The sequence below is a fragment of the Magnusiomyces paraingens genome (genome assembly GCF_902498895.1).
Source record: "Magnusiomyces paraingens strain CBS 517.90 genome assembly, contig: contig3, whole genome shotgun sequence".
NCBI lineage: Eukaryota > Fungi > Ascomycota > Dipodascomycetes > Dipodascales > Dipodascaceae > Magnusiomyces > Magnusiomyces paraingens.
Window position 1 is genome coordinate 4,469,612 of NW_022474069.1, and position 19,935 is coordinate 4,489,546.

At 31.6% G+C, this 19,935-nt stretch overlaps 5 protein-coding genes across 5 annotated transcripts; 1 reads left to right on the top strand and 4 right to left on the bottom strand.

Annotated features, from left to right (window-relative positions):
* Positions 1-1,255: 1,255 nt before the first annotated feature.
* SAPINGB_P004667 (uncharacterized protein) lies at positions 1,256-2,560 on the bottom strand (the record flags this gene model as incomplete). The annotated part of the gene is made up of 1 exon (XM_031999382.1): positions 1,256-2,560. The coding sequence occupies one exon, from the start codon at positions 2,558-2,560 to the stop codon at positions 1,256-1,258; it is 1,305 nt and encodes a 434-aa protein (XP_031855273.1).
* Positions 2,561-2,791: 231 nt separating this feature from the next.
* On the bottom strand, positions 2,792-4,161 carry SAPINGB_P004668 (uncharacterized protein; the record flags this gene model as incomplete). The annotated part of the gene is made up of 6 exons (XM_031999383.1): positions 2,792-3,091; positions 3,164-3,242; positions 3,326-3,386; positions 3,434-3,699; positions 3,796-3,950; positions 4,072-4,161. The coding sequence occupies 6 exons, from the start codon at positions 4,159-4,161 to the stop codon at positions 2,792-2,794; spliced, it is 951 nt and encodes a 316-aa protein (XP_031855274.1).
* A 463-nt stretch (positions 4,162-4,624) lies between these two features.
* On the top strand, positions 4,625-5,287 carry SAPINGB_P004669 (uncharacterized protein; the record flags this gene model as incomplete). Its single annotated transcript, XM_031999384.1, has 1 exon — positions 4,625-5,287. One exon carries the CDS (start codon positions 4,625-4,627, stop codon positions 5,285-5,287), a length of 663 nt encoding a protein of 220 aa, XP_031855275.1.
* Positions 5,288-9,106: 3,819 nt separating this feature from the next.
* On the bottom strand, positions 9,107-12,639 carry SAPINGB_P004670 (uncharacterized protein; the record flags this gene model as incomplete). The annotated part of the gene is made up of 2 exons (XM_031999385.1): positions 9,107-10,734; positions 10,815-12,639. 2 exons carry the CDS (start codon positions 12,637-12,639, stop codon positions 9,107-9,109), a joined length of 3,453 nt encoding a protein of 1,150 aa, XP_031855276.1.
* A 6,590-nt stretch (positions 12,640-19,229) lies between these two features.
* Positions 19,230-19,793, bottom strand: SAPINGB_P004671 (60S ribosomal protein eL18; the record flags this gene model as incomplete). Its single annotated transcript, XM_031999386.1, has 1 exon — positions 19,230-19,793. One exon carries the CDS (start codon positions 19,791-19,793, stop codon positions 19,230-19,232), a length of 564 nt encoding a protein of 187 aa, XP_031855277.1.
* Positions 19,794-19,935: the final 142 nt, after the last annotated feature.

Genomic DNA, 19,935 nt, shown 5'->3' on the forward strand with positions numbered 1-19,935 from the left:
TGGAACTTTGGAACATTTGAAAAAAAATTTGAAAATTTTTTGTGAAACTTTTTGTGAAACTTTGCAGAATGGCTGTAAAAACCACAATCAAATATTTTTTAAATGAAATATCCCCAATGTTATTAAGTCAACTTCTCCAGATTTTGAAAGACTTTGTTATTTTATTATTTTTATTATTATTTTTTATATATCTTCTCGGATTTTTTCTCCATAATAATATTAATAATTATTATTTTCTTTACCAATCCTGCTTTTAAAACTTAAATCTTTTACTTTATTTATACCAATTTGTTATAATAAATCCTATTCTTTTTTTTTTTTTAAAAAAAAACCTCCATTTCTTTCTTTTTTCTCTTTTTCATTCGGTCTTCCTCTTCTTCTTCTTTTTCTTCTTCTTCTTCTTCTTCTTCTTCTTCTTCTTCTTCTTCTCTCACTTTTCTCTCCCTCCTTTGTTATTTCTTGTTGGACCCACTGCGCCGGGTTAACTTTGATTTGTAAATAAAAAAAAAAAAAATTCCCACTCCCAAAATGGAGTTTCTACCTTGGTGCCTCTATTCAAGTTTAAATACACTGGGTCCACTAATATGATCATAATCATGTCTTCTTTGTATATATATATATAGTTCTAATTAGAATAGAATAATATAAAAAATAATAGCCACCACTGTTTAAATTTTCAAAAAAAAAAAAAAAAAAAAATTTGACCCAGCTATATCGCGTGTGCATTTGTATTTATCCTTTTAGAAAAATTAAAAAAAAAAAAGTTTTTTTGCTAATTAGTGATACTATTCGGTTTATTCAAAACAATTTTTTAAAAAAATACGCGTTTCGCGTTTCGTGTTTCGTGTTTCGCGTTTTTTTTTTTTTGAAAAAGCCGTATTAAAATTAAAAAAAAAAACCGCGCTTGTAATTCATTCAACCATTTATTGTATAAAATAAAGATAAGCATCTATATTATCAAAACTAGCTTTAAACTGGCTTTAGATATCTTCCCTACCAAATTTTTTTTTTTTTCAATCTGGAAAACTAGTATTATATATTAGAGCTACTCAATTAACTGCCTATTTAAGACAGATTTTTCACACACACACATATATATATATATATATATATATACAATACACAATTAGGTCTTCACTTCAAATCTTCAAATATGTCAGTCTATTATGTATTTTTTTTTTACTTAATCAATCTTTTATCTTATCTTTTATTTTATTTTTCATATCAAATAATACTGCCTAACTCATCCATCTGTCTATCTTCGGCCTTGTTGACGTCTGCTCTTACCAGGACGCTTACCCTTGGGAGCACCACCGCTGCTGCTGCTACCACCACCACCAGTACGGTTAGCCTTCATTCTACGATTGAAATCAGAAACGTCTCCAGAAGATGCTGAATCATTACTCTTCTTAAACTTCTTCTTACCACCAAACCCATATCTTTGGTCCTTGGCCTTGCGCTTCGCATTGAAACTACCACCCTTGTGGCCACCCCGCTCTTCCTTGGCAGCTGCAGCTTCCTCAACAGCAATATCAAAGTCCTCACTTGTCATCTCGTTGCCAGCCCGCTTTCGCTTCAGACCTTGGATCTTATCCAGAGTCGCACGCTTCTCCTTGGCCCGCTCCTGTAACTTGGCGTGTTGCACTTGTTTTCCAAACTTCTTAAGCTCCCTCAGCTTGCGTGCATCTTGTTGCGCTCTCTTGGCAGTCTCGTCCGCAACAAGTTTCGCCTTAAGCTTGTCCATATGCTCATCAGACTTCACCATCTCTGCAAAGTAGTCTGTAGGCCGAGAAAATGGAACCTTATCCCGACGTAACTGTACTCGTGAAAGCTCAACAGCTGCAAGACCTTGCTTGTAAAACCCAAGCTCACGTTCCAAATCGTCAAAAACGTCCTTGATCTGTGGGGCCAGAGGCTCAGGGGAAGTCACACTGAGATGCTCGTTGAACTTGAGACCAGAACCACGTGGCAGTTGAATGGCATGCAGAGCCTGTTGCAGAGCTTGCTTGTTGTTGACTGTAAGCTTCTGAAATGGAATCACGTCAGCATCATCATCAAATTCGGCATCAGAAAGTGCAACATCTTCCTCTTCCTCTTCCTTTTCCTCTTCCTCTTCCTCTTCCTCTTCCTCTTCCTCTTCATCATCATCATCATCATCGTCCTCCTTGTTGTCTTCAATCTCACTTTCGCTGTCGCTCTCAACAAGCTTGTTGGTATCAATAAGCTTGGGCACCTTCTCTTCTTCTTCTTCTTCTTCATCTTCCTCATCCTTAGGCAGCACGTCTTCCAGAGTCTTGCCCTTCTTCTTCAGTTCCTTCTTCAGCTTACGCATGTCTTTCTTAGAAATCGGATGCTCAATGTCAATCTTAGTTTCTTCTTCTTCTTCCTCTTCTTCTGATTCATCATCTTCTTCTTCTTCTTCTTCTTCTGATTCATCAGCCTCAACCTTTTGAACGGGCTTCTTGGGCGCCCGCGCTTGCTGCTTCTTGTTGCCGTTCTTCATCTGGTTCTTAAGCTTGGAATACTCCAAAGCATCTTTCAGTTTCAATTTTCCAACCATTATTACTGTTGTTAATTTGTAGTTATTGTTTAAATTGGTTGTTTGTTTTGGTATAGACAACTAATACCAAATGTTTGTGTGTGTGGTATTGAAAAAAAAAAAAAAAAAATTTCCTTCACATAAAATTTTTTTTTTTTTTTAGGAATTTTTTCGCGCCGCATTACATTTATTTCTCATTAATCTTGTAACAAACCCATAACTAACTCATTACATAATATATATGCGGCTGGCCTATTCAATGCTCCGAATCACGGTGAGAATCCGCCGCAGAGCCTCGGCGTCTACATTGTGTTCCGCTTCCAGCTCGCCAATGATTTCCTCTGCAACAGCTCCATACTCGCCCAGCACGGCCCGCGTGTGAGCAAAAGTATTGGTTGCGCGCTCCATATACTCAACAGCATAAGTCTTGAGCGATACATCTTTGGTTTTTTGTTTCAGAATGTTGAGTAATTCCTTATTGCCCGGAGCTGCGCGTATGCTATGGATAATTGGGAACGAGAACTTGCCTTCAGTGATATCTTCACAAAAACCCTTGTTGTTGGAGTACTTCATTATTGTTAGAAAATAAATGTGATCTGGAGTTTTTTTATTTTGGATACTTACATTTTTCGATTGTAGATTAAGATAGTCATCTTGGATCTGGTATATGATGCCAAACACGTTTGCCAATGGAATCAAATCACTAATGATGTTAATTAAAAATTCAATTTGAGAATTCTTTTTGCTTTTTTTTTTTTGCTTTTTTTTTTAAAAAAAAATACTTACATTTCCACGTTGCTAATTTCTTGCATAAGTCGAACAGCAAGTCGATATAATCCTCCAGTTTCTAATCAGTTAGTAATAAACTCTTGTCAATGTTTCAATCTTACTCACTATTCATCACCATATCGATATATTCTTCTTCAGATGGACAAGTAAGCGTATCGCGCCAGTACAGATCAAGACCCTGGCCACGGTGCAGATTTAACAGTTCATCTGTGAAAATGGCTACGGCTCTGTCTGAATGTAAATCACGGACCCTAGCAAGGGCCATAAAGTAGATATAATTCGAAGTATTGATTGTTTGTGCGGTGCCAAAGATGGAGTGTGCAACAGGGAAACCACGCCGCAGATCGGCAGAATCTTCAACGTCATCGATTCTAAAAGATGATATGTTTGTTAGTGGAAAAGAGATTATATAAACCTTTTTTTTTTTCATTTTAATTTATTTTATTTTCAGAATAGAAATCACTTACAATAAAGATGCAGTATGTAGCATTCCTATGATTTCACTAATGATGGCCAGGGCAGCCGAATCAACCTGTAACACCATATTGAACGCCAATACTAGCCGCCCGCGCATGTCCTTACCAGGCAAATTTGTCAGGTAGTTGTAAGGGCCTAGCAGGATCTACAAATATTGAGAAAAACAATCATGATTTGTGTTAGAGAGGTTTACCCCAGGTTGGATCGGATTTGCATGTGGAACTGAACGATTTTTTTTCTTTTTCTTTTTCTTTTTTCAGTCTTACCTCTTGGTTGGCTTCAGTCCAGTAAGTATCTTTAGCAAGAGATTGACGGCGACGAGCCACAGCTTCTGAGTCTAGTTTTTGATCTGGCATGGTAGTGATTTCTTGGAATAGATGGTTTTCAATAACGAGGGGTTTGTTTTTTAAAAAAGAAAAGTATTTCTCAAAAAAAAAAAAAAAAAAAAAAAAAAGGTTATAAACTTTTTTTTGACGTGGTGATTCAAGATGGCGTAGTCAGACGATCGGAGGGGGGCAAAATGGCAGGCAATGGGAAATGACACAAAAGCAGCTAAGTCAATCTGGTAAGTCAGCCGTATGTTACTTTATATAAAGATACCCAGTATGTTTTCTTTAAAAGTAACTTTTCATTAACCAACGTCACAACCACCACCACCAAAATACCAAAAATACCAAAAAAAAAAAAAAAAACTCACTTTCATCTCCAGTTTATCCCAACTTTTTTCAAAACTGAAAACGTCCTTGGACTTAATTCTTTTTTACTCTTCAACCTATTGCATTTTCTTTCCAGCTTTTTTTTTTTTATCAATAATTCACCATGGACATTGTAGCCTTTGAATGGCTGATGCAAATGCCCCTTGCATCCCGGGTTCTTGTTGTCGCCATCCTCGTTTCTTCCACCTACCGCCGCGAGATTCAAGCCCGGTTCCTCATATCGTCGTCATACTTCCCACTGCTGGACTACGCAGGCCCGCTGCTGACCAACTCTTTAGTCTACGTGTGGGCACGGCGCCATCCACACGAACAACTATCGTTACTGGGGCTTGTTGCGTTCCGCGCACCATATCTGCCGTGGATCATGCTTGGAGTCGGCGTGCTGATGGATGCATTGACAGGACGAAGGCAGACTGGCGGGTCTGGGGATGGAGGGATTTTATCATGGATTGGAGGGATCCAAATGGCTGTTGACTTGGCGGGTGTGTTTATAGGCCACGCATACTTTTTTTGGTCAGATGTGCTTCCAGAAATGTACCCGGCTGAAGGTAACGGGGGACCGTTTACTCAAGTTAATGAGTGGGTCCGCAGAAGAGCAGATACCTTAAGACAGCAATGGAGACATGAGCCTGTGGAGATTCCTGTGGATGAAGTGGCACGGCCTTTACGCCCACGAGAGCATCATGAACAACGGCCAGCAGCAGTTGCAGTACCAGCAGAGCAATTAGACACTGTGCAGGCACAGCAGCAGCCGCAGGTTTATTAAAGGATTTTTCCAAGGTTGGGGGTAAAAAAATGGATAATGATGATGATGATGATTGAGTTATTGTTTTCATTCTGTGATCTAAAAAAAAAAAAGAGTTTTTTTAACGTCGAAAGGCTACAAGCCATTGAGTTTAATTGAAAAAAAAAAAAAAAAGAAAAGGAAACTACCTTTTTATTGTATTCGTTTACATATTGCATCTGTATATTTATAAATCCATGATTTTTTCAAGTGAATTTTTTTTTTTGTCCAAGTCAAAATACAAGTGTGATGGTTAGTTAAATTACTTTGATTCAAGGCTAAACTCAAACGTTTGTTCTTGTTCTTGTTCTTATCCATACAAGATAGCATTGTAGCATTAAAATGTAGCAGCAGGTTGTTTAACAATTAGCTTCAAGGATGGACTAAGTGTGGATGAGACAATGATTACAAGAGTACTATTGGATTTGATGTTGGGGTATTTTGAGATTTGTTAACTATAGTAAGGTATCATCAAGATATACATGTATGAAGAAGTAAAGGACATACTTTATTTTTTTTTTTTTGATTTTATGGCTTGAAGTATGGGTATTTCAAAGAATCGAATGGAAGGTGATACTGTAAGTATGAATTTATGAATATATCTATGAAGGGTATTTAAAGATCTTAATCTAGCCATTTTTCATTAATATTTATGAAAATAGATTCAGTCAATCAAAAAAAAAAAAAAAAAAAAAAAAAAAAAAAAAGTTATGATTATAAAGAAAAAGATTTGCATTTAGTTAATTTCTAGCAAGTATGTATAAACAGATTGAAATAAAATAAGTAAATAAATAAATCAAAAAAAAAAAAAAAAAAAAAAAAAAAAAAAAAAAAAAAAAAAAAGTTTCATTTATTTCCTCTTCTTATTATTCTCCTTCTTTATTTATCGTTTAACTTCCGATTTGACTAGTTGAATGTTTTTTTTTTTTTTTTTTTAAATTTGAAAAAATTTCAAAAGTTGGGCAACTCAAAAACTTATCAAAGTCTTTAATAAAAAAAAAAAAAAAATCTTTTTCATTTAAAAGAACCTTTGAAAAAAAAAAAAAAAAAATACCAACCCCAAAGTACCTGGTTTAAAAGAAAAAAAAAAACAGACCTTTCCATAGACTATTTTGTTTATATATTTATATCCAAATAAAGAATTTATAACCTGCTTCGTTTTCTTTTAATCTAAAATGTTATTTAAAAAAAAAACACACACACACACACATTTTAACCGCCTGTCAGCCGTTGCTAGTTCCTTTTCCTTTTTTTAGTTCTCTGAAAGTTGTTCAAAGTATAAGATGAAGCAAAAAAAAAAAAAAAAAAAAAAAAGATTTTTGAAATTTTGAAATTTTGAAATTTTGCCAGCACCTTTGTGTGTTTCACCACCCTCCCCCACATTTATATACAAAGACCTTTTTTTTTTTTTTTTTTTTTTTTTTTTTTTTTCCTATATAAATATTTGGGTTCGTTTTTTAATTTCTTCTAAATATATTTTAAAGAATATGAATAAAAAGAAAAAAATTTAAATTGAACCCGCATATTTCTTTCTTTTATTATTATTATTATTATAAAAACTATTTCTCTCTCTTTTTTTTTTTTTTTTTTTTTTTTTTTTTTGGTTCTCCTCGAGGAATTCCAACACTAAATTTAAACCCATTTTAATATGCACGCAAATCTTTTATATATAAAACAAACAATTAATTAACAAAAAAAAAGAATAAAAGAAAGAAAGAAAGAAAGGCCTCTTTTTGAGAAAAAATCAATTTTTTCTTTTTTATTTCAAATATTCTCTTGGCAGATTTTCATAAACATTGTAAGTAATATAAATATTAAGCAAAAAAAAAAAAAAAAAAAATTGGGATTTGCGGTAAGATGTTATTTTTTTGTTATATAGAACCAATATAGTTTGCTATATTGGAAAAGTCAATGAATTATTTAAAAATAAATAAAAAATAAAAAATAAATAAAAAAGCAATTGTAAATTATTAAAAGTTCGTTAATCAATTCTAAGATAGTAGTTTTATATCTTCACTTTGAAACTAGTTTAATATTGTTCCAAGTTTCTTTTTTTTTTTTCATTTGCAATTGAATCGTTATAGTTTATTTTTTTTTGTTTTTTGTTTATGAGTGTTAAAATAAACTACAAATTTATTTTCAAAATGTATTTATTAATATTAATAATTAAGATCCATCTCTAAAGCTTTCTAATCCACCAAAACTTTATTGAAATAACTTCATCAATCTTAATTTTTTTACCTCAATTGTTCTATAAAAAAAAACAAAAAAATGGCAAAGGGATGATGATGATGATAATGATGATGATGATGATGATGATGATGATGATGATGATGATAAAATACAATACGGGACTTCATTTTGTAGTTTGTTTTTTTTTTCTTGACATACAAAAAAATAATAATAAGAATAATAATAAATGTTTTTTTATAAGTTCAATTCAATTCTCTATAATCACAAACACAAATAAAACGAGTTATATTTATATTTATAAAGATTACTAAATCAATTTCAATGATATTGCCTAAATCCATCCAAAAGCTTTCTTTCATTTTTGTTTATTTATTTTTATTTTTTTTTTTGTTTCTCATGTTTTATTTCTCTTCATTCTTCGGCATTTAAAAAAAAAAAATTTAAAAAAAAAAATTTAAAAAAAAAACCCTTCCTAAAAAGAACCCTTTACAAAAAAAAAAAAAAAATATTGATTTACCATTGATATACAATTCCCATCCAAAATGGGTTTTTTAAAAGGGGGGGGCGGAAGTGAATAAAGTAAGTGAATAAGAAAGGGATAAATGGATGGATAGGAGGAAGGTAAAAAAAAAAATTAAATAAATAAATTAAATAAATTAAATAAATTAAATAATAAAAAAAAAAAAACGGCCCGTGAATATAAAATTAAAATTTAGAAAAAAAAAAAAGCGCACAATTTCCGGTAAACCCAGATTTGTATAATTTGGTCCGGTATATCGTGGTAGTTTTAGTTGTAGTTTTAGTACATAATTTCAAGGGACTTTTTCTTTTTTTCTTTTTTTCTTTTTCAATTAAATTGTCATTTTTGTTTTATAAAGGGTAGGAATAATTTATAAATGAGAGAGAGAGAGAGAGAGAGAGAGAGAGAGGGAAAAAAAAAAAAAAAAAAAAAAAAAAAAAAAAAAAAAAAAAAAAAAAAAAAAACACTCATAAAAATGATGTAATCGCGGAGACCTCGCGGGGCCCACAAAATGTAGTAGAAGCGGTGTTTTATTTTTATTATTTATATTTATATTTATATTTATATTCAATATATATATATATATATAGAAAAAGAAAAAAAAAAAAGTTACTATAAGAAATGAATTTTTCATTAGAATGGAAAAAGGCCAAGTCGCAAAGAAGATAATAAATAAAAATAAAAAACCTTGTGCTCATGTCGCTAATTTTCATACGTTCATTCATAATCATTTTTAATATATATATATAAATAAATAAAAAGCCTCACTAGAAATTTTTTAATGTTAAAGTTTCAATGCTTTAACTTCAACTGAATATATTGTATATATAATATATACAATAAAAAAAAAAAAAAAAAATTTGGTTGAATTATTTTCATTATTATTATTATTATTATTTTTTGTACATGTTTTTGTTTGTTTGTTTGTATTCATAACTTTCCATCTCATTATATACTATTTATTTATTTTTTTTTATATATATTTTAAATCATTTCAATAAATTCTTCTTCTTCTTCTTAGGTTTTTTTTTTTTATTCATTTTCTTCGTTATCATTTTTTTTTTTTTGTTCTTTATATTCATAGCTTCTTAGAAAAAGGCATTCAATGAATCAAAAACAAAGTCTGCAGTAGACCCCACAAGTGCTTCATCAACATCTTGTGGAATTGAATCAAAATCAAGACCCAAATCATCCATTACAGAAGAACATTTCCGGATAGGCATCGTAACTGCTGCTGCTGTCAAACTCTTATTATTAGAGTTTACTATACTATCCTCAGTAATAGGCATCACAACTGACGATGAATCTTTAAGATCGAAAAAATCAAAGTTAAAGTCCAAATCAAGGCCAGCCACTTTAGCACATGAACCACAATCGTCGTCACCAGGAAACATAGTCACCACACTAGATGCCCGAGATCGATCATCATCTTCTTCACATCCGCTGTTGTTCATGCTGCCATTATTACTGCTACTACTATTTAAAGCAGGCACTTCAAAGCAAGTGGTGGTTGTAGAAACAGATGAATCATGACGAGTAAAAAAATCAAGAGGTTCATCAGCACATGTAGAGTTTGTAGAAGCAGAAGACTCTTCTTGAAGCCAAATAGAGCACAGCTCGCTGGGTTCCTGGCTAGTGGTGTTAGCAGCTGCAGCAACGGCAGCAGCTGCAGCAACAAGAGTTGACTCATCAAGAGTGGGAGAGTAGAGTGAGACCGGTGAATCAAGGTCAATGGCCTGGGTGAGGGCCTCCACATCACGAAGAACGTTTGCATCGATTTCCTCGTCATCATCATCATCCTCATCATCATCCATATTGATGTTAAAGTCCTGGAGACGGAAAGACGTTAGCGAGGATAAGGGTGTGGGCAGTGCGGCTAACACACTTGCTGTGCCAGTAGACGATGATGCCGCTAGTTCCGATGAGGAAATTTCCTGCAGTGTTTGGGACTGCAGCTGGTGCTGCTGCGGCTGCTGCGGCTGCGGCTGTGACGGCGCATCGAGAGACAAACTAAGTGAGGAAAATATGTCTGAGCTAAAAAGACCAAAAGTCAAGTCGTCGTCGGTCGGCGCCATGCTTAATAGATCCGAAGAATGGATTGCCGCTGAAAGGGGAGGCGATGGGGATGAAGAAGCAAGTGGAGAGGACTTGGACGACGAAACTGAAGATGGAGGAGTAGGCAGATCGGCAAAGTAAGAGTTAGTAGTGGTGTTAATAGTAGGCAAAGGCATTATGGGTTTCGCTGCAGGCTTAGCTGTAGACTTTGCAATGGGCTTAACAGTGGGCTTAACAGTGGGCTTAACGGTGAGCTTTGAGGAAGAAGAAGCAGCCTTATTATTATTATTAGTAGTAGTAGTAGCAGTAGCAGTAGTAATAGGCTTTGTAGGTTTGGTAGACTTTGCAGGCTTTGTAGACTTTGTAGGCTTTGAAGACTTAGCGGTAGTCTTCTTGGGAACAATGAGAGGCAATGTGGCTGGGTCCTTGGACGCAATGGAGGCAAGCACGGCCTCTGTCTTTTTCTTATTTGCAAGAGAGGAAGAGGTAGGATGGATAGAGGATCGTTTTCGCGAGGCGGCGCCAGCACCACCGACGCGGGCAGTGGCGGGCACAATGGGGTGGAGGTGCTTTTCTTTGGAAACAAGGTTTGCCGGGGAAATTGCAATGGGGATGGTGGTTGGAGGGATGTTTGTGGCAGAGGAGGAGGGATGGGAGGGAACTACGGAATCGACAATGTGAGAATTAGATGGCGGATAATTGGGGCTGGGAGGCTCCAAGGGGGCGAGCTAGATAGCATACCTTTTCGGGACTTTTTGGGTTTGACTGGTTTAAGATTAGAAGAAGAAGTAGGGGAAGAAGAAGAAGAAGAAGAAGAAGAAGAAGAAGAAGAAGAAGAAGAAGTAGTAGTAGAAGAAGAAGAAGAAGAAGAAGAAGAAGTAGAAGAAGAAGAAGTCATGGGCGTCATAAGAGGTGAGGAAGTCATTACGGGAGTAGTCATCAATTTGGTCGTAGCAGTCGTGGTCTCTGTTGAGGAGATTGTTGGTTGTTGTTTTAGTTTGTTGGCATTAGGTTCATTAATCATAAGGGGTTTTTTCATATTCTTGACAAGGGTAGAAAGATTGGATAGTTGTTGTTGTTGTTGTTTTTGTTGTTTCAAAGATGAACTCATAGAAGACGATGATGGTTTACGAGATCGAGGAGCCGCAGAAATCGCAACAACAGCAGGAGGACGAGCTGTGGAAGTAGCAGTAGTAACAGGAGCAGCAACAACTACTGGGCGCTTTTGTTGGACTGCGCTAGAGGCTTTTGTTACCAGAACTGAGCCATTAAGAGAAATCGCTGCTTGTTTTGGTGCTGTCTGTGCAAGAGCTGGTGCTGGTGTTGTTGTTTGTTTTGTCACTTGTGAAAGTTTCAAATTTTGCTTGCAAGGCTGCTGCTGTTGGCGTTGTTGTTGGCGTTGTTGTTGTTGTGGTTGTTGCTGCTGCTTAGCCAAAGGTGTAACGCCGCGCGCCATAACGGAACTTTTCAAGGCTGGTGACATCAGTCCCAATTTGGAAGTTGCAGCAGCCGATTCCGGAGAGGGTCGGAGCGAACCGGCATTGGCATGAGCATTGGCATGAGCATGGACAGCGGCATTGGCAACAGCTGCAACTGCACTTGCAAGTGTTACGGCAATGGGTTTAGGGACGGATCCATTGGATTGAATTGAGCAATTGTTGGGAATGGGTTTGTTGTTGTTGTTGTTGTTGTTGATGTTCATGTTGCTGGTAGAGTTACTCACAGTAGAGGGTTTAGGCAAAAGTGGGCGATAAAGAGGACGAATTGGAACGTACTTTGTCTTAGGGAGAGAAGTAGCTGTTGCACAAGCCACTACTGGGAGTTTTGCCGAGACTGTTTTAGAAAGGGTCTTTGCGGCCAATTGTGGAGAAGGAGAAGAAGAAGTAGTGGTAGTAGTAGTAGTAGTAGTAGTAGAAGACACAGCAAGAGGGGGTTGGATAGAAGAAGAATGAGGTAAAGAAGATGGGGAAGAATGAGACAAAGTAGTTGGTTTTCTGTGGATGGTACGAGATTGAGCCAAAGAGTTGAGTCTACTAGCCATGACAGCTGCAGGGGCCTGCTGAGAGATAGCCACGTGGTGCTGAGTACCGTTAAGGCTAATTGTTGAAGATGGAGGAGGAATAGAAATAGCAGCAGCAGCGGTAGTAGTATTAGTAGAAGAAGTCAACTGATTGGCACCTTGAATAGAAGAAGAAGTAGTAGCAGAAGCAACAACATTAGCAACATTAGGGTTAGAAGTTTTGATTGAAGAAATGTTGTTATTGTTGTTATTGTTGTTACTGTTATTATTGTGATGGAGATGGAGATGATGATGATGATGGTGATGATGGTGATGGCTATTTTGCTGTTGCATGAGCTTCTGATGGGCTTGAAGAGCAGCCTTGAGAGCAGCAGTGGCCTTTGTAGTAGCCGGGTTATGTTGAGGATGTTTTTTAGTAACAGCAATAGGAGCTGCAGATCCTGGAGTTGAACGCTTGACTGCAAGAGCTGCAGGTTTCTGCTGCTGTTGCTTCTGCTGTTGCTTTTGAATTGCAGAAGAAGATGGAGGAGGAGTAACTTGAAGCATTTTTTATTTTCGTTTTGATTTTAAAATAAAAATTAAAAGATTTGTTATAATGAGAGGGAGGAGTTGTTTTTTTTTTTGTTTAAATTAAGAATAGGTAAATGATTGATTGATTGATTGATTGATGGCAACTTATAAGAATGGATGAAGAATGTATATACGTAGGCTATATATACATGTGATGAGTGGGATGGTCATGCAAAAACGCTTGAGAGGGAAAGTAAAAGTGGGTGGGTTAAAGTTGATTAAAGTAATTTGAAGAATAGATTGGAAAAAAATATGTATATATATATGATATTGATTGAAAAATATATATATATATATATTCAGATATAATTGGGTTGTAGAATAGTTAATAGATAATTGAGAGTGAAAGTAAAAGTAAAAGTGAAAGTGAAAGTGCGAGTGAAAAATTCAAACAGCAGACATAAACAACAAATTGATGATGATGATTAAGATTAAGATGTTGATTAAGATGATTAAGATGATTAAGATGATGATTAGCAGGAGGGGTAAGAGATCTTCTTCTTCTTCTTTTTTTTTTTTTTTTTTTTTTTTTTAAAAAAAAAGGGGTGTGGGAGGGAAACCTAGGCTTTATATATAAAAAAAAAAAAAAAATTCCGGGGAGAACGGGAGAAAGAAAGAAAGAAAAAAGGTGTGTGTGTGTGTGTGTGTGTGTGTGATGTATTTTTGGTAGTGGTTATTATTATTATTAAAATATAATAATAATAATTATATATATACATGTTGAATATGAAAGAGAAAATAAAAAAAAATAAAAAAAAAATAAAAAAAAAATAAAAAAAAAAAACGACGGGGACGAGAGGATTTCTTTTTTACATTTTGACATTTAAATTTTTTTTATTTTTTTTTTATTTCACTTTTTAAATATATATATATATTCTATTTAAATATTAATATAAAAGATTAATTGATTGATTGATAGATTGATAGATTGATAGATTGATTGATGATTTTGAAGAAAAAAAAAATTTTGATTCTTTTCAATTTAAATTTTTAAATCTCGTTTTTTTTTTTTTTTTTTTTTTTCAACCTTGTCGGGGTTTAAGGACTATATTTTGAAAAAAAAAAAAAAAAAAGAACCCGGTTCAAGGGCCAGAAATTTTATTTTATTTATTTTATTATTTGAGAGATTTAGGTCTTCTCTATTATTATTATTATTATTATGCGTTTAAATTTTATAAAGAACATTCATTATTTTAAATGAAACACATTAATCCAAGATTTCAATTCTCTTTTTTTTTTTTTTTTTTTTTTTTTTGAATTTAAATTTATTTGATATATAATTATAGATATAGATATAGATTTAAAGATTCAATAAATAAATTATCATCATCATCATCATTTTCTATTCTTTTATTTTTATGTGATTTTTTTTTTATTTTTTAATTTTTTTATCTTTTTAATTTATTATTATTATTTTATTTATTTATTTTATTTTTTTACCTCTGGTCCGAATCCGGACGTAGCCATTCTCCCCAGAACCCAAAAGCCCGCGATGGTTGACAACTCATCTTTTACGACAACAACATATATATATATAGCAAACAACCAACACCAACACCAACACCAACAACAAAAATTTTTTTTTTTTTTTTTGATTTGTGTAGTTTTTTTTTTTTTTTTTTTCTTCTTTTCTTCAAAAATAAAAATAAAAATAAAAAAAGAATATATATCAATATTTTAAATTCTTATAATAATTCTAATATTGAAGTTTAATTATATTAAGATATATTTAAAAAGTTCAATAAAATAACCTCTCTCTCTCTTTTTTTTTTTTTTTATTTTAAATCCCGCCCTGCTTCGGTCTTTCTCCCGTTTTAGTAGTATTTGGCAGCACCACCACCACTTGTAGTTGTAACAGCAGCCCATGCTGGTCCATTCATTTATTTTTTTTTTTTTTTTTTTTTTATTTTTTTTTTTTTTTTTTTTATAATAACAGAATTTAAGAATTTATTTTTTTTTTTTTTTTTTTTTTTTTTTTTTCAAAAGTAATTACTTTATAAGTACTAACTCACTCACTCGTAAAACAATGGCAAACCGTTGGGCGTCACGCTGCTTCTTTTTTATTTATTAATTTATTTATCAATTTATTTTTAAAGCTTCTAAAGGTATTCAGCCGAATCTCTCTGCACTGCTACTATTCAAAAGATCATCATTATCATCATCATTATTATTATCATTATTATTATCATTATTATTATCATTATTATTATCATTATTATTATCATTATTATTATCATTATTATTATCATTATTATTATCATTATTATTATCATTATTATCATCAGCTGCAATATTAAATTTATATTTAACAATTCGTTATCTTTTTATCTATTTTTTTATAAATATTTAAATTCTTTTTTAAAATCAATAACCTCAATCATTTTTTAATTCTCCATTCTCAATTTTCAATTTTCAATTCTCAATTCTCAATTCTCAATTCTCAATTCTCAATTCTCAATTCTCAATTCTCAATTCTCAATTCTCAATTCTCAATTCTCAATTCTCAATTCTCAATTCTCAATTCTCAATTCTCAATTCTTAATTCTCAATTCTCAATTTTTATTTTTTATTTTATTTTATTTTTATTTTTATTTCACATACAAATATTTTTTTTTTTTTTTTTTTTTTTTGGGGATTTTTGGTTCTGGTTCGCATAAGTATGCTTACTTAAGCCTAATTTTGCTGACTACTACAGTTAATGCTGATGTGAAAAACGTTTCTTTTTTTTTATATTTTTTTTTATTTTAAAAAATAAAAAATGTTTATATAAGCAATACTTTTTAATCACCTAAATGGGAATTTTATTTTGTACGTTTAAAAATTATCTTTTATCACCACCAATTTTGATGTTTTTTTTTTTTTTTTTTTTTTTTTTTTTTCAATTAAAGACCCCGTGTTTATGAAATATAAAATAAAAATAAAAATAAAAAAAAAAACGTTTTATATATGTCTTTTGATTAATCTAAATTTTGTTTTTTTTTTTTTTTTATTTTTAAATAATATCATCATCAATCAGATCAAATTAATTTAAACCATTATTTTTTTTATATAGATATCAATGTCTTGAAAATATCTTTATTCTTCATTTTTTTTTTTTTTGAAGTTTTTGAAAAAAAAAATAAAAAAGAATAATGATTTAACAAAAATCATAATGGTATTTTACCCTTTTGAGAATAATAAAATAAAAAAGGACCCGTTTTATTTTATTTTATTTTATTTTATTTTTTTTTTAATTGTTGCTACCACTGCTGCTGCTTCTTCTTCTTCTTCTTCTTTTTCTTCGGCCACGGCTGACACTACTAATTAGTAGTATATATATATATATTATTAATATTATTATTTAGAGTAGTTATTAACAACTATTGTTGCTTTTCTGCTGCTGCTGCTGCTACGGCTACTTCTGCTGCTACGGCTACTTCTGCTGCTACGGCTACTTCTGCTGCTTCTACTGTTGTCATCTTTTTTCGGCTCGCACGGACCAAAGCGAACCCAAAATACCGCGCGCGTACTGTAATAAATTTTATATATTTTTATTTTTTTAAAAAATTAAAAATTAAATTTCTCGTCTAGGTTAAGGGTTCGCTTTTTCTTTATATATTTAAAAATAAAAATAAAAGATATATACGTGGTTCACAATTTTTTAATATTAAAAAATAAAAAAAAAAATAAAAAAAACTTTCTGTACGCGGCATATTTCGGATCAACCATCTTTGTTCAATTTAAGTCTCATATATCATCATCATTATAATTATCATACTAGAAAACTTCATTCCAACATGTGCCATATATATATAAATTAAACATCAAATATCTTTCAAAATAAAAATTACTATCGATAAACTATTTTATATTATAAAAAAAAAAAAATAAAAAAAAAACCCTTTTTCAAAGTATAAACATTCTAAATAAAATAGATCAAATCACTTTTATCAAAGTATCTATTTCAAAAGTAATTAAAGTAAATATATCTTCAATAATCTTTCTTAATTAATTGAATCATTAATTAACTAAATTAACTTCCCTTACCATTTATAATATATATATTCTCTCTTTCTTTTTTTTTTCTTTTCAATTGCAATAGTCTTTATCTTTAAATCATGTAAAAACCAAAAACCAAAAATTAAAAATTAAAAATAAAAATAAAAATACACTGTGGGGAAATGATATATAAAAAAAATTATCCATGATCTTTAATATATATATTCTAACTAGCTTATTACAAATATTAATCGTAACAACAACCCTACATATCCGGTATATTCCATATATACAACAATAAATACTCCCTTTGAAATCCTCCTTTGAAGTACTTCTCCTTCTTTGAAAGAAAAAAAAAAAAGAAAACACTACCGAGTCATTACTATTTTCCTTCTTGTTCTCTCCTTGATTAATCCAAGTTTTGAAATTCTAAAACACAACTATTTTAAATATATTTTTTAAAACTAAATATCTCATGTTCTTTTTTATTTTTTTTTTCTTGTCTCCATTTTTCTTTATTCTCTCTTTTTTTTTTTTTTTTGTATTAATCTCGAGGTCTTTGTTTTTGATTTTTTTTATTTTTTTCATGTACAAGTAATTATTAAAAAAAATTTTTTTTTTTTTTCAAAATATTATTTCAGTTGGACCAAATAATAATAATAATAATAATAATAATAATAATAATAATAATAATAATAATAATAATAATAAAGCTTCTTTTATCTACCTACCTACCCTCCCTCTAATCCGGGGGAGGAGGGGTTCTGCTTCTGCTTCTGCTTCTTTATTATTGTTAAAACTTTGATTCTTTAAGGTTCTGAGTAGAGTGATATGGCTGAACCCAGGTGGGGTGGTGGTGCTGGTAATGGTGGTGATTTATTAACACCTAATTTGGTGTTTATACATTGAAATGAATTTTTAAACTAAATCCATCATCATCACCCACAAAGAAAATGAAAAATACTTGTCCTTTTGAATCAATCAATGCTTTAATATTATTTTACTCTAGATTTCTAATTCAATCCTTTTTATTCATTTTTTTTAAAAAAAAAAAAAACCTCTTTTGAAAGATATATTTAAACAGGCCTTGAAAAAAAATCATTTAATATACTTATTATTATTATTATTATTATTATTATTATTATTATTATTATTATTATTATTATTATTATTATTATTATTATTATTATTATTATTATTATTATTATTATTATTATTATTATTATTATTATTATTATTATTATTATTATTATTATTATTATTATTATTATTATTATTATTATTATTATTATTATTATTATTATTATTATTATTATTATTATTATTATTATTATTATTATTATTATTATGACACCCCATCCATCCATCACCATCAATATATTTACTACTGCTTCCGCTTCTCCAGATTTTTTTATTTTTTTATTTTTTTTCAGTGCAACATGCTCAAATTTTTTGCTGACTATACTCATCTTAATCTGCTGACTATGTAGCTGACATAATCACTTAAAATTTTTTTTAAACTTTTTTTAAAATAAAAAAAAATTTTTCATCCATTTTTCCCCGTTTCTTATATAATTAAAATAAAATAAAATAAAATAAATTAAATTAAATTATAATATTATCATAATAAATTTACTGTTAAGCAGAGATCAGGGAAGAAGAAGAAAAGACTTTTTAATAATAAGATTTAAAAAAAAAAAAAAACTGAAATTCCTTCTATCTTTCTTTCTTTCTTACTTTATTTATTTCTTTATTAAGCTGTTTCTATTGTTATTAAATAAAACTATAATATAAGACAACTGTATTTTTCCCCGACTTTCGGCGATTCTTTTTTTTTTTCATTCTTCTTCATACAATTATAATTATAAATAAATAAATTAAAATATTTGAATGGTCACCAAAAAATCATTTCTAATGAACACTCTGGCGGTTCAAGCACCCCCCTCCATTAATCTCTAAAAATAAGAAAATAAAGAATGAAAATAAAAAAAAAATAAAAATTTGCTCAACTTTTTTATTTATGTATTTATGTATTTTTTAGAGTAATAACTTTCCCTAAAATAGATTTTGAATCTTATATCGCACTCCGCATTTCACCATCATGATCATCAATAATCTTTTCTCTTTCCTTAAACTTTTTTTTTTTAAAAAAAAACAAAAATCAATAAATTATAGCCGTACAGCCACATTTCTGTGGAGAAAAAAGAAAAAAAATTTTTATTAATAATTATTATAAGAATATTTTTTTTTATTATACAAGCAATATTGATCTCATATCAAATGTTATTTCCAATCTCTTAAAATTCTTCTTTAACATTGAATCATCACATGATCATTTAAATTTTTCATTTTAAAAACAAAAACAAAAATCAAAATCATAATCAATTAATCGATATACAAAATGAAAATGAAGATTTCCCCAAAATCATTACAATTCATAAAATCAATGTTCAAAAATGATAAATATAAACAATCAATCCGTAAAAAAAAAACCAAATATATTTTTTTGAACTCTTTTTTTATTGTTTTCATTACAAATTTTTACTCTTCAAATCTCTAGCACTCCCCAAGCCTAAAATTCAAAACATTTAGACCTTGAAAGCACGAGAGTGGCGGCGGCCACGAGCACGCTCAAACTTGCGGCCCTTGGAAAGAACTCTGGGAGCCTTCTTAGAGTTAGGACCAAAGCCAAAGTGTCTAACAGCCTGTCTGCGAGCTCTGTCACCCTTAACAAGGACAGCGTCCTCACCAGTAGGAGTGCGGCGAGCAAGCTGATCAAGAGTGAGGGCCTCACCGCCAGCCTTAACAATGCGAGCACGGGCAGTGGCTGTGAATCTCAGAGCAGCAACAGTCACCTTGGGGACCTCAAGAAGACGGGGGTCGTCAGTGACAGTGCCAACAACAACCACAATCTTGCCAGCAGCAATAGAACCCTTCTTGAGCTCAGTAGCAAGGTCGGCGGTCGACACAGGGGGGCGGTTCGTCTTGGAGAGGTAAAGAGACTGGAGAACAGTCTTGTTGAGCTCAGAGTCAGTGCGGCGGGCAAGGACGCGGTACAGCTGAACAAGCAGAGCCAACTGGGGGTTGGCAGACTTGGGAGCCTGACGTTGGCTGTTTCTGATGTGCTGCTTCTTAGTGTGATCTATACCCATGGCGAACTATCGGTGTCGGTGGTCGAGATATGGTGGCAAAACGGGGGGAGACGGACTGGTAAAAAGAGAAAGGAAGGAGAGGGAGGATAGGGAAGCCTGCAAAAAAAAAATTTTTTTTTTTTCTTTACTGAGTGTATTACTG